The 13344-nt window shown below is 34.9% G+C and overlaps 1 protein-coding gene across 1 annotated transcript; it reads right to left on the reverse strand.

Annotated features, from left to right (window-relative positions):
* Window positions 1-1451: 1451 nt before the first annotated feature.
* Window positions 1452-8889, reverse strand: LOC100371690 (alpha-galactosidase MYORG-like). The gene is made up of 3 exons (XM_085507343.1): window positions 8846-8889; window positions 2914-4766; window positions 1452-1858 (listed from the first exon to the last, which is right to left on the reverse strand). The coding sequence occupies exons 1-3, from the start codon at window positions 8887-8889 to the stop codon at window positions 1593-1595; spliced, it is 2163 nt and encodes a 720-aa protein (XP_085363469.1). The 3' UTR covers window positions 1452-1592.
* Window positions 8890-13344: the final 4455 nt, after the last annotated feature.

Raw genomic sequence — 13344 nt, forward strand, 5'->3', positions numbered from 1 at the left:
GAAAAATGAATTAATGTTTTGTCGAATACTAGGAGACAATTGACTGATTAACACTACATTTTACATCCAGTTTTCAACAAAACTATTTTGTTGAACTTTAAAACAACCAATGACAGAACCACAGGACTGTGACAGAAGAAAACACAACATATACAACACTGGAACTGAATAATTTGTATGTCTAATAAGCATTAACATCAAACAAGGTTCTCTAACTTGATGACCAAACTTACTGCAACAATCTCTATGGTCAGTGGTGGCGGCACAGGGGGGGCAGCCGCCCCTCGAAAAAAATGTTGGGGGATGTTGCCCCTCCAAAATCAAGTTTGAAACCCTTTGTGACAGCAAAATATGCCCCTCAAAATGCAGGAAATAGTGTTTCAGAGGGTCTAGATTTCAAATTTTAAGGGGGAGCATGCCCCCGCAGCCCGTAGTAAGGTCACGCCTTCGGCACGAGGTTGGTGAGCAGATCTCGCACCCTCATGCAAAATTGTGTGCCGCCGCCGCCGCCTCTGATGGTAACTTGGGTTACATGACAAATAGAAGAATAAAATGTGCAAAAAACCAATATGGCAAACTGCCCTTAATCCTTTCATGATTTAATTCACACAGTAAAAAAACAAAACAAAACAAAAACAGCTATTTCCGGTATTTATTTTACCTCAGGTGTCTTTTTGTGAGGATTATAAGCTCATAGCTAGAACAAAGGGACAAAAAATAGATATGTGTCCAATTGCTATAATTAAACACTCTGTATGTGGTATGTGGATTGTATTATAGAAAATAAATGAGATACATTTTTTTTCTTAGACTGCGATAAGTTTATAAAGTACACATAAAATATGTAAATGAATGATACAAAATAGTGTTCAACATCAAAGCAAGAGTAATCAAGAATAATTTCCCATGATGCATTGCATCCAACCTAACACGTGCACACAAACTACCATTGTCAATCATTGTATCAATCCACAAAATGTAGTCCAGTTTAAAATGAACTCATTTCCATACAAGACGTTGATCAGAGTCTTCTTCGTAATCTTCTGTTAAATCTAATAATGAATTTGACGCATAACTGATGAGAATGTTGGCAATTTGGTTGATTTGGAAACAAATTGGACAGTGGAAGGGTTGACATGGTAATGCTTGGGCTGAAACAAACCTAACCTAAGATAATCAATAATAATAATAATAATAATAATAAATACATTTGACATATAAATGCTCTCCAGAATGCCAATAAATCTAATATGTTTGACTTAAAAAAATATATAATTTTTAGACAAAATAGATTATTTTATGCAGCTTAATGAAATCAACAGAGCATTGAATTGTTTTAGTGTGTGATGACTTCCACCATACCCAGTGATGCATCATGGGAGATATAAATGACCACTGCATACCAGAATAAAGTATATATAACCAACAAGTTTGGTTTTAAAAACTGTGCATTGTATTATTAAAAAGCCACTTATAAAATTTCAAAACATCTTTGGCAAAATTCTTGCAAAAAAAGAATTGGAAATAAATAGCACCCAACTGTCTGTAATGATCCCAACTAAACCACATTTGAATGAATCGCAAAGACGGTTTTAACTCAGTGTATCCATTCTCTGAAATGTTGCAATTGCATCAAGTTCAATGGGAAAATCTCGAATCCATTTTTCACCTTCGTATATATTTCCATTCAGTAGAGCCTTCCAATCCCCTTTAGGTAAATAGATGTCTCTCTTCCGTGCGTCCTTCTCGAGAATTGGCGCCACCAGAAAGTCATCACCAATTAAGAACTCTGTGTCCAGTGCAAGTGTGTTTGGATCGTTGGGAGCCACCCACCATACAGGACGGATAATTGGTGCACCTGCAGTGAGCAAAATAAATGCAATAAATTATTTTTAATATTAACACTTGAAAACATACTAGTTAATTGCAATTACAAACGATTGAGTAATGGTAATAGGATTATGCACTGAAGGAAAATGAAACTCACCATCCCGCTCATGAAGTTGAATTATAAAAATTCTATAAATGCCATTTTGTGAATTGTACTTTTTACGATTTTTGTATACAAAAGTGTTCCAAATATAGGATACACTTGTTGTATACAAAAGTACATGTTTTGTATACAATTTGCATTGTATTTGTGTATTTTTTGAATACAAATCTTTTCCAAATTTACACTACTTCTTGTATATACAAAGATGTACAAATTCATTTAAAACAATTTGCACACAAAAAAGTATACATCTTGTCTAATGAATTTTAGTAAGGAATGCGAGGTGAAATTACAATCATGATGTCCATTTCTCTGCATGCAGATGCAACCTGAATCGTAGATAATTGTCAGAGGGAAATCAATCTGCTAACGTTGATGTAATTTACATTAAACATGGCATTCAGCAATTAAGCTACCTCTCGTAAGTACACTTTAAAGCAATATGTTGGTTAACATACTTCACATTAAGAATTCTCAACCTAATTCTTAATACATACTGGCTCCACGTAAAAAAGAAATAATTCATTTTCCAAATTAGGTAAATATTACTGATTGCTACTTTATATGCTAAATTAAGTCAGGTGAATTTTAGATCTTTACAGCATGACGAAATATGACCTTTTGAATATCAATTTTTGTCACCATCCACAAAATAACTTACGGTATGTCCATTTGGCTTAAAAAGATTAAATAACAACTTATCCAAATTGGGTCAGTAATGCCCAGGAGTTTTATTCCATAACATTCGATAATGAGTATGGATTAACGTAAGTAGCCAGTTGACATATAGTTTTCAATCATTCGAATATATTTATAAATCACTCGTATCTATAAGAGTTACCGAACAGCAAAATAAATCAACCAACCTCAAATGTATGTTAGATATAATAAAAAAAATACTGATTAATCGACTGACTCACCATTTTGCACAGATTCCAGCGTAAGATTATTAATCATAGGTGCCACTATGACTTCATGAATTTTCACCAGTTTATGAGCAATTCTCACAACTTCAGCATCATACTGCCATGGCAACGTGGTAAACTCCATAACTGGCAGATAAGTCACTACTTGCATCCACCTAATGTAAAGTTCCCTCTCGGGTAGCCCCTCTGTTTTAGCATCCATATCCGTATTCCCCATGGGATTGCCTCCTATTGCTGCTGGAATAACATATGGATATCCCAGAATTCCGTACAGAAGTACAGTCGGAATGACAGATTTCAATCCATTGCTGTAGCACCATCCAGAGTTCTTTTCGCTCATCCGCAAAAAAATGGGATACCTCTGCGTACCCCATCCACTCTGTAACTGATTCTGATTTCCTAAATCAGTTGCCAATTGCACAAACATTTTTGAATACATATTGGGATTTCGCATCAAATAAGTGCGATGTACATCGTATTGATATGGAAGATACTGAGCCTGACCCCCGTCAAAATGAAGAACATCAACGTGACTTAGTAAATTGGAAAGTCGTTTTTTATACCAAGATTTTGCTTTCTCATTTGTTAAATCTAGCAGCACTCCGACATTTCCGTATCGTTTAACAAGACCGGGGACGTCGCTCTCACCATAGGTTACCCAGAATCCCTTGCGAGATCCTTCTTTGAATGCTTCGGACATTACACTGGAAAAGAGATTAACTTTCAGTCCTATGCGAAATCCCATTTCATGCAGACTATCAGCCATTAATCCGGGATCTGGAAACCTGTTTGGATCAAACGTGAGGTCACCATGATGCATGCTATATCTGTCGCTTATAACTAACTGACTGTGGTTGAAACTGTGCTGTTTGATTTGGGCTGCTATATCCAACACATCACTCTGATTAGTGTACGTATTCATGTCATACGATCGGATGTTCCATATTGGAAAGTTGACCACACTTTCATCAGGTTTTCCATTTGGAGGGAAGAGGTATCGAACTTGTACATACTCCTGAATGTCTCGGATGTTTTTAGCATCACAAATAGTGTACTTCAGATTTACAAATTTATCATCGTAACTTTTGTACGAAGAGTCAGTATAATCGGCTTTGAGACAAAAATATCCTGTGGGTTGATTGACACTAACATGCAACGGGACAGTATCGGGAACGACAATCATCATTCCATGGCTTGACATCCATATTCGATCCAATACAGATCCGTACCCTTTTGCATTATCCCATATATCACCCGTCACATACGGCTGCATACTGACATGGCCCTTTTCCAATACTAGGTATTGACGATAGGCTACCGCTCCACCATACCAATGTTCATTACCAAAACTGATACAGTCCTCGGGAACAAAATTATGCGACATCACTTGCCACTTTACTTCATAACATGTTGCTTTGGTATCAATCGTATTGAGGTCCACCCTCATCTGCGCTATTTTCAAATTTGACCGCTCGGATTCGTCTTCTATCCATTCTATGCAAAGATTCATTCGTCCACCGACATCTTCACACTGCATCGGAATTGACGTCATTGATAAGTGCTTACCAATATCAATTATCAACTTTTTACCTTCATTATTACTATCCCCAACAGTCAATTGTTGAAGACCGCTATCAAGTTCCAGCGGTCCCAACTGAAGTACAACTGTGTGTCCATGCTGGATGATGTAATACCATGCCAGAAGACCCGTCACCATAAAAGTGCTCAGCAACGCAGCAATAGTTTGTTGAACTCTTTTACTAAAGCGAAACATGGATACATCTGATGAGATTGAGTAATCCACACTGGTACCGGTACTCTCAGTCGGCTCCGTTTTCAATTGATGTCTGTTCAAAATATAAAAAGTCAAATTTATAGTCAAATATCAACAAAAAAGTTTAGAAATTATTTTGATGTGTTGAAAGCATGGCTGGGATAGTGAAAATATCCATAATTAATTGATATGCAAATTAGCTTAAAATTGAAACTATTTTGTCAGGGAAATTTATAATTAAAAACAAGTATTCAATCACACCATCCCATGGTGTTCAACCAATTTAGACATAACTGAAACAATTTATTATTACAGTTATTAGGTACTTTGACTCAAAAATCTAATCAACATGTCTGTGGATCATTCCGCTTTGATCTTTGTTATCTTGATACAGCTTTTGCGGGCTGAGACTCTATGGCGGAAGCGTCTGAGCTTTTGCATTGGCAAAAAAGCCCTGTCCAATAAAGGTTTTATCATATACCTCTTAGGGTTTATTAAAAATAAATGCAATTATTTTGCTTTTTAATCTTATTTTTGTAATTTATTCACATATTCACAGTGTTTGACACCATGACTTCTTAATGTCATGAAACCGTAATGCTTAAAAACACCAACTGTATTGTAAATAATAATTTTACTTTCTGTTTAGTCACAGACAAATTAATTACAATATTAAATGACTTTCCCTATATACAATCCATCATCATAAGCTTGCTATAATAAACTGGATCAGGTTCTCACAGATTAAAAAGGATAATCAAATATATGAGTGAAATCCATGTTAGATTAACAAGGTTTAACAACTAACAATTCAGCACAAATCCAGTGATACTAATTTTATAACTAGTATTATTTTTACTTATATTAGAAAATTAAACAAATATACCTGTATCTCATTACTGTATTTGCTCTATTTGAGTTCCTATAAAACAAATATCACATTGGCGATATACTAAATCATTGAAATGGGAAAAAAATACTTAAGTGCATGTGCTACTAATAAGGCAAATATGGTATATGTATACTGGAAATTACTTTAATTTCGCTTGCAACTAATTTTTGCTATTTTCGCTGAAGTAATGATTCAGTTAAAATAAATTCCAGCAAATATACCTTTTTTCCCGATATTTTACATTCAACTCGTCAAAAATCAGTGAAAATAAATTGCATACAAAACACCCGAAAAGTCTTTTCAGCGAAAATTAATCCCAGCTAAAATAAAGTATTCTACAGTACTGTATGTGGAATATGTAAATTTCTAATTTTATGATCAGACAGTCAAACAATTTCTTGATTAACATCTCACTAATGTGTTTTATCTACTGTGAATGTCTTATTAATTTAAATTATCCCTAGACACGTGGGTATTAAGAGAATATCATCAGAATCAGGTATTACTGGTATGCTCAATAAACTGCAACACATCCCAACAGGTATCACATGTTGTGCTACTGAGCATATGGAAATGCATTCTGGGAAATAAATTTCCATTGTATTTAATAGACCATATTGTGTAATTGGAAATGTTTTGTGATAAATTTAATTGTTTTATAAAATTACACAGCATTATTATTCACAAGAATTATTTAGATTTGCTTATGTCATCACAGCTCATCACCACTTTGTTTTCCTTCTTTCCCCTTATTCAAAATTATGAATGTTGATAATGGTAAATACTTGATAATACTTCAAAATATAGAATGATTTAAATTCAAATTAAAGCTTGTGGTTTTATATTTCCCTGTATGTATGTGCAACACTGGTTGCTGATTGGATAACACCCACAACAGTCTTCCACATTAGTGACGCCATATTTACTGTTACTGTGATTGGTCACACTGTTTTTCAGTGGCCCAATTTTCTGGTATATTATATGAAATCATTTTTTAGTCTGTCACCTCTGTGGAATATATCTATATACATGTATGTATAATATGAAATACTAAAACCCATGCAAAAATGGAGATAAAATGAAATATTTGACATTTTTCACAGACTTGCTAAGGTCTTTGGTTAGCCAAGAATCAAATGATATTAAGAATTAATTACTGATAACTGATATTTTTCAAAAAAGAAAAAGTCAGAAATAGTATTTTTTTACTAAAACTGACAAAGCTATTCATTAAAATTTAAGTTATCATGATGAAATGAACAAATCTAAGACAGAATCATCCAATGTGTTGGTATCAAAGCAATACAGCTTATGTTTTGAAGTGAAGTAGTCTGAAAAGTTAAATGTTGATGCCAAAAGATGTCACTGAAGATGACAGACAATCAGTAATTTGAATAACTTTGGTCTGTTCATTTTGTTATGCTTTTTACATTATTAATATAGCTGTCATGGGATTTGACATTAATAAACATAGACAGATAACATATTCAGAATATCATTTAGATTTCTATCTTCAGAGTCACATTTCACACAAACATATTGTGTTTCATACAAAAATACTTTTTTAAGAAAGGGTATATGATGTATGGTGAGAAGGTTTTAATATGGAAGTGTTATATTAAAATCATACGTATTTACATTTAACGATAATGCTCAATTTGTGGGACGACATCCATTATAATTAACATCTCCAGGTCGTACTTTAAACAAGCAGCCTCTCGGCTGAGATAGCTCTGCTGTTAGCAATGCACATTTCAATTAAAAAACTGAAGATATTAGAAAATGAACAATATGTATAGTACATTGTATCAAAGCAATCAGACTTGCTGTTCTCAACAAGAAGATATCATTGAGAAATGAACAATATGTATAGTAAAGCAATGGAACTTTCTGTTTTCAACAAGAATTCAAAAATATCACTTTTCACTAAAAATTACAAAAATAATCATCAAAATTAGATAATTGAAGATATCACCATGAAATTAACAAATCAGAGGTCCACATGTAGTACCTATATATGTTATATAAAAGCAATCGGACTTGCGGTTTTCAACATAAAGTTGAAAATATCACATTTACAAAAAATTACAAAAATATTCACCAAAATTGGAGAATTAAAGATATCATCACAAAATGAACAAATTTGAGAGAGGTCCACATGTAGTACCTATATATGTAATATCAAAGCAATTGGCCTTGCGTTTTTTAACAAGAAGTCGAAAATATCACTTTTTACCAAAAATGACAAAAATATTCATCAAAATTAGAGAATTAAAGATATCATTACAAAATGAACAAATTTGAGAGAAGTCCACATGTAGTACCTATATATGTAATATCAAAGCAATTGGCCTTGAATTTTTTAACAAGAAGTCCAAAATATCACTTTTTACCAAAAATTACAAAAATATTCATCAAAATTTGAAAATTGAAGATATCATCACGAAATGACCAAATTTGAGAGAGGTCCACATGTAGTACCTATATATGTTTTTAACAAGAAGTCGAAAATACACCAAGTATCAAAGCATTCAGGCTTGTAGTTTTCAAGAAGAAGTTGAAAATGTAAAACATTGACATGGACGACGAAGGTCACCGACGACGGACGACGACGAACAATCACTCATATGATAAGCTCCTCTCGACAAAGTCGACAGCGGAGCTAAAAAGTCATTGGAATTTAAAATGTTAAAGGAAATAATTGCCAAATGTTGTTTATATCATTATTTATGCAAGCATAGTTCAAATAAAAGAATATAATCATACAGCCCTCCAGTATGCAGCCATTTTGGTTGCCATAGCGATTAAAAACCTTTATGTAATACTATAGTCTAGAATACTAGGAATACTCCAAAGTCTAAAAATCTTCTTGATCAGAAATCATAGAATTCACACATCGGAAATGTACATGTTGTCAAATTCTGATTTTGCACAGTTATACTGAATGTCATGTTTGTTTTTACTGTATTTGATATAGTGTCATCCACATTGCATTATTTACATGCTGTGTGATAGGGTAGGGTAGGCCATAAGATCACATTTGTTGACGACAAAAAAATGTAAACATAATATATTTTACCATTCAACAACAGTCTGCAAAATGTTACCCATGTAACAATAACATGTCTATTATTAAAATTGAATCCTGTGCAACCTTAGACACCTGTCTCAAGTGAACAAATTTAGACGTAACCTTATGTTGCCCAGATGCCTGTTTAAACTAATCCCTGTGACCTAGAAATCTGTCTAAAAAAAGTTACCCAGCAGCATGTCTAAACCAACATGCTACCCAGGAAACCTGCATGGTGCAACCCAGACACCCATGTAGACTGAACCTGGTGCAACCCAGACATCCATCTAAACTGAACCTGCATGTGCAACCCAGACACCCATCTAAACTGAACCTGTGCGACCCAGACTCTCATCTAAATTGAACCTAATGCAACCAAGACTCCCATCTAAACTGAACCTGGTGCAACCCAGACACCCAACTAAACTGAACCTGGTGCAACCCAGACACCCAACTAAACTGAAACTGGTGCAACCCAGACTCCCAACTAAACTGAAACTGGTACAACCTAGACTCCCATCTCAACTGAACCTGATGCAATCCAGACTCCTATCTAAACTGAACCTGTGCAACCCAGACTCCCATCTAAACTGAACCTGTGCAACCCAGACACCCATCTAAACTGAACCTGTGCAACCCAGACACCCATCTAAACTGAACCTGTGCAGCCCAAACACCCATTTAAACTGAACCTGATGCAATCCAGACACCCATCTAAACTGAACCTGGTGCAACCCAGACACCCAACTAAACTGAACCTGAAGCAACCCAGACTCTCATCTAAACTGAACCTGAAGCAACCCAGACATTTATCTAAACTGAATCTGGTGCAACCCAGACACCCAACTAAACTGAAACTGGTACAACCCAGACTCCCATCTAAACTGAATCTGATGCAACCCAGACTCCCATTTAAACTGAACCTGATTCAACCCAGACTCCCATCTAAACTGAACCTGGTGCAACCCAGACTCCCAACTAAACTGAAACTGGTACAACCTAGACTCCCATCTCAACTGAACCTGATGCAATCCAGACTCCCATCTAAACTGAACCTGTGCAACCCAGACTCCCATCTAAACTGAACCTGTGCAACCCAGACACCCATCTAAACTGAACCTGTGCAACCCAGACACCCATCTAAACTGAACCTGTGCAGCCCAAACACCCATTTAAACTGAACCTGTGCAACCCAGACACCCATCTGAACCAAACCTCTGCAACCCAGACACCCATCTAAACTGAACCCGGTGCAACCCAGATACCCATTTAAACTGAACCTGTGCTACCCAGACACCCACCTGTGCAACCCAGACACCCATCTAAGCCAAACCTGTGCAACCCAGACACTCGCTAAACTGAACCTGTGCAAATGATAAATTTTCAGTCCATTGATCATCATACAAAATTAATGTACCTCACAAATTACAGAATTTTTCAGCATAACCAGCTGTCCATCTCAGACTTGAAAGGTAATTTATTGTAGTTTGAAATAAACATTAATCGCGTTATGACAAATACCCGACTCCCATACATTGTCTAACCTTAACGAATAGTAGAAATGAATGAGAAAAAAACACCATCATGCAGCAAGCAATGATAAAAGCATATTGAAAGGCAGTTGCTATCTTGATGCATCAAGTTTTATATGGGATCCCCTAGTGGCATATGATTAGATGTAAAACACATCGTTTGTTTACATAAAATTCGAACACACATACTGCACATTGATTGACCACAGTCAATGCAGGTGATGCACTGGCTAAAATTTGTTATTGATATTGCGAAATAATTTCAAGAAAAACAAGTCATTGAGAATGACAGTCCCCGTTAAGTTCTCTTTGTGCTCGTCATATTAAAGCAGGGGTTGTCGCGAGCGTGTCCTTGAAACTTGAGTTCCAAGTGGTGTGTACAACAGATTGTTTATTTACATCAAAACACGCGTTTCGTGTCATAGTAATATGGCCAAAATAAAAACAGCCGTTATTCGGCCATCTTTGATCTGATTATGAAACACACTGATATGTAATGATGTATGTGCCAAATATGAATGAAAATAGTACATAAATTGTGGAAATATAATAGTAAGGTCAAAAAGTCAGATGGCTGTCAATCGGCCATCCTTGACCAGATTTTGAAACAAATTGTCATGGACATGCATCCTAACATGTATAAAGTACATGTATGTGCCAAATTTGAATGAAAACTGACAGAGCACGTTCAAGATACCGCATAAAAAAACAAAAACAAGATGCCTGCCAGTCGACCATCTTTGATCCAATTGCGAAATAAATCGTCATGGACATGTATCCTAACATGTATAATCTATGTACCAAGTTTGAATGACAACTGACAAAGCATGTCCAAAATACAACATTTTCAAAAAATAAGATGGCTGCCAGTCGGCCATTTTGAATCGAATAGCTAAACCACTGCATGTGCATATGTCCCACATAAAGTACTAGGCACATGCAAAGAATGAAGGGAATCGGTCCAAGGGATTCTGAGATATGACTCCGGACGGACGCACGGACGCACAGACGCGCGCACGGACGGAGACCGAATTATAAGTCCCCGTTTTCGGACTTCGTCCGAACGGGGACTAACAATAAATAAATCATCATATACCTGTAACAGCTGCTATGAGTAAGTAAGTGGTGTCACCCACTACAGCATTCTCAGCTACCAATCCGCTGAATTATAATTTCCTTCAGTCTCTTTCTAGTGACCTTAAATAACCTTTGACTTTTGATCTTCAGCATTGATAGATTTTACGACTGAATCTGTAGGACTCATTTGATGGTTGTCAGATCATGGATTTCTTGTGAATATCCACTTTGATATAAATCAGGAACTCGGTGTGCGTCACAGATTAAATGTACTACAGATAAAAAAGACATTTGTAACCACACAATACTTAATCAAATATACTACTCGGAGATTTGCATTGAATTCATGACTCTCGTCTGTTTCGGTCAAGTATGTAACTTAACGGAACAAATTTGAGTTCCTAGTTCAAAGAATCAATATTGCACGTTTTATATGTAGAATTCATTGGATCATGAATTATTCCTTATAGGTACTGTTGCTCTCATTGCTGGGGGATGGTGTTGCTTAGCAACTGCATACCTACTAGAGATAAACTGGGAAACTGGGATATGTGAATAGAATTGCAAAACATTTTCAAGTTTATTGTTTATGCGGAGTAGTCATCAAATTTTTTGTTTTATTCAATTGATTATTTTTTATAATATCTTTATTAATACGTAATTTTTGAAAGCAGAATAAAGTGTTCATTAATTGGAACTGGCATTCCTTTAGAGAATATATTATATTCTTATCTGAAGGGTCTCGTGAGAGACAATCAACTCATCCAAAGGTAATCTACATGCCCATCATTTTACTCTCAGATGACTTGCTGAATGCATACATGTCATGTCTAAAAGAATTCTTTGTTTTTCACCAATTGTGCTAGGGTATATAATATAATGATACGTACACCACGATCATTGAAATGGCATGTTTGGTAAATCAACTCGCCCAAAGCTGCCATGTGATGGAACCTTAATGAAGATCAAAATTGAATCAATAATATTTAATGTTGTTTTTTTTCACATCCCAGAAGTTATATATTATGTTTAAATAACAAGAAACCACTAGTACACTTTCACTATTAGAGTTGAAAATTACCTAAAAATGTAATTTTGTAATTATGCACAACTAAAATACAAATATCTTAGGAGCACTATGCACAATTTTTATTTTTGGTCTAGACAGAGTCAATTTAATATTAGTCTAGACAGAGTCAATTTAATATTAGTCTAGACAGAGTCAATTTAATTTAGATCTAGACAGAGTCAATATAATTTCGGTCTAGACAGAGTCAATTTAATTTAGATCTAGACAGAGTCAATATAATTTCAGTCTAGACAGAGACGATTTAATTTCACTCTAGACAGAGTCAATTTAATTTTGGTCTTGACAGAGTCAATTTAATTTTAGTCTAGACAGAGTCAATTTAATTTCGGTCTAGACAGGGTCAATTTAATTTTAGTCTAGACAGAGTCAATTTAATTTTAGTCTAGACAGAGTCTATTTAATTTTAGTCTAGACAGAGTCTATTTAATTTCGGTCTAGACAGAGTCAATTTAATATTAGTCTAGACAGAGTCAATTTAATATTAGTCTAGACAGAGTCAATTTAATATTAGTCTAGACAGAGTCAATTTAATATTAGTCTAGACAGAGTCAATTTAAAATCAGTCTAGACAGAGTCAATTTAATTTCGGTCTAGACAGAGTCAATTTAATTTCGGTCTAGACAGAGTCATTTTTTTCAATCTGGTACTTTGTGTTATGCACCTCTTGTTTATTCAATTATTCTAAAAGACAACATACATATGAATGAGCATGACTGAGCCCATTAATTTCTGTTAATTCTCTCATCTTGGTAGCATTATAAAAAGCAGAGTGGGTCATCTCATATATATCTATCATTGTCCCACCACGTACAAATGTATGCATGTAGACAGCATAAGCATTACTTGATCTAATTTCACAACTATATTTGTTACCATGGTAATATTAAGTTGTAAATCAATGCTTCTCAAATTACACATATGATATCACCATGACAGGCTTTTTAAAATTATACACATAACTTCCTTTGAATAGAAATACTTTAGTGACAG

The sequence above is a fragment of the Saccoglossus kowalevskii genome, chromosome 13 (genome assembly GCF_978046115.1).
Source record: "Saccoglossus kowalevskii chromosome 13, keSacKowa6.1, whole genome shotgun sequence".
Taxonomy (NCBI): Eukaryota; Metazoa; Hemichordata; class Enteropneusta; family Harrimaniidae; genus Saccoglossus; species Saccoglossus kowalevskii.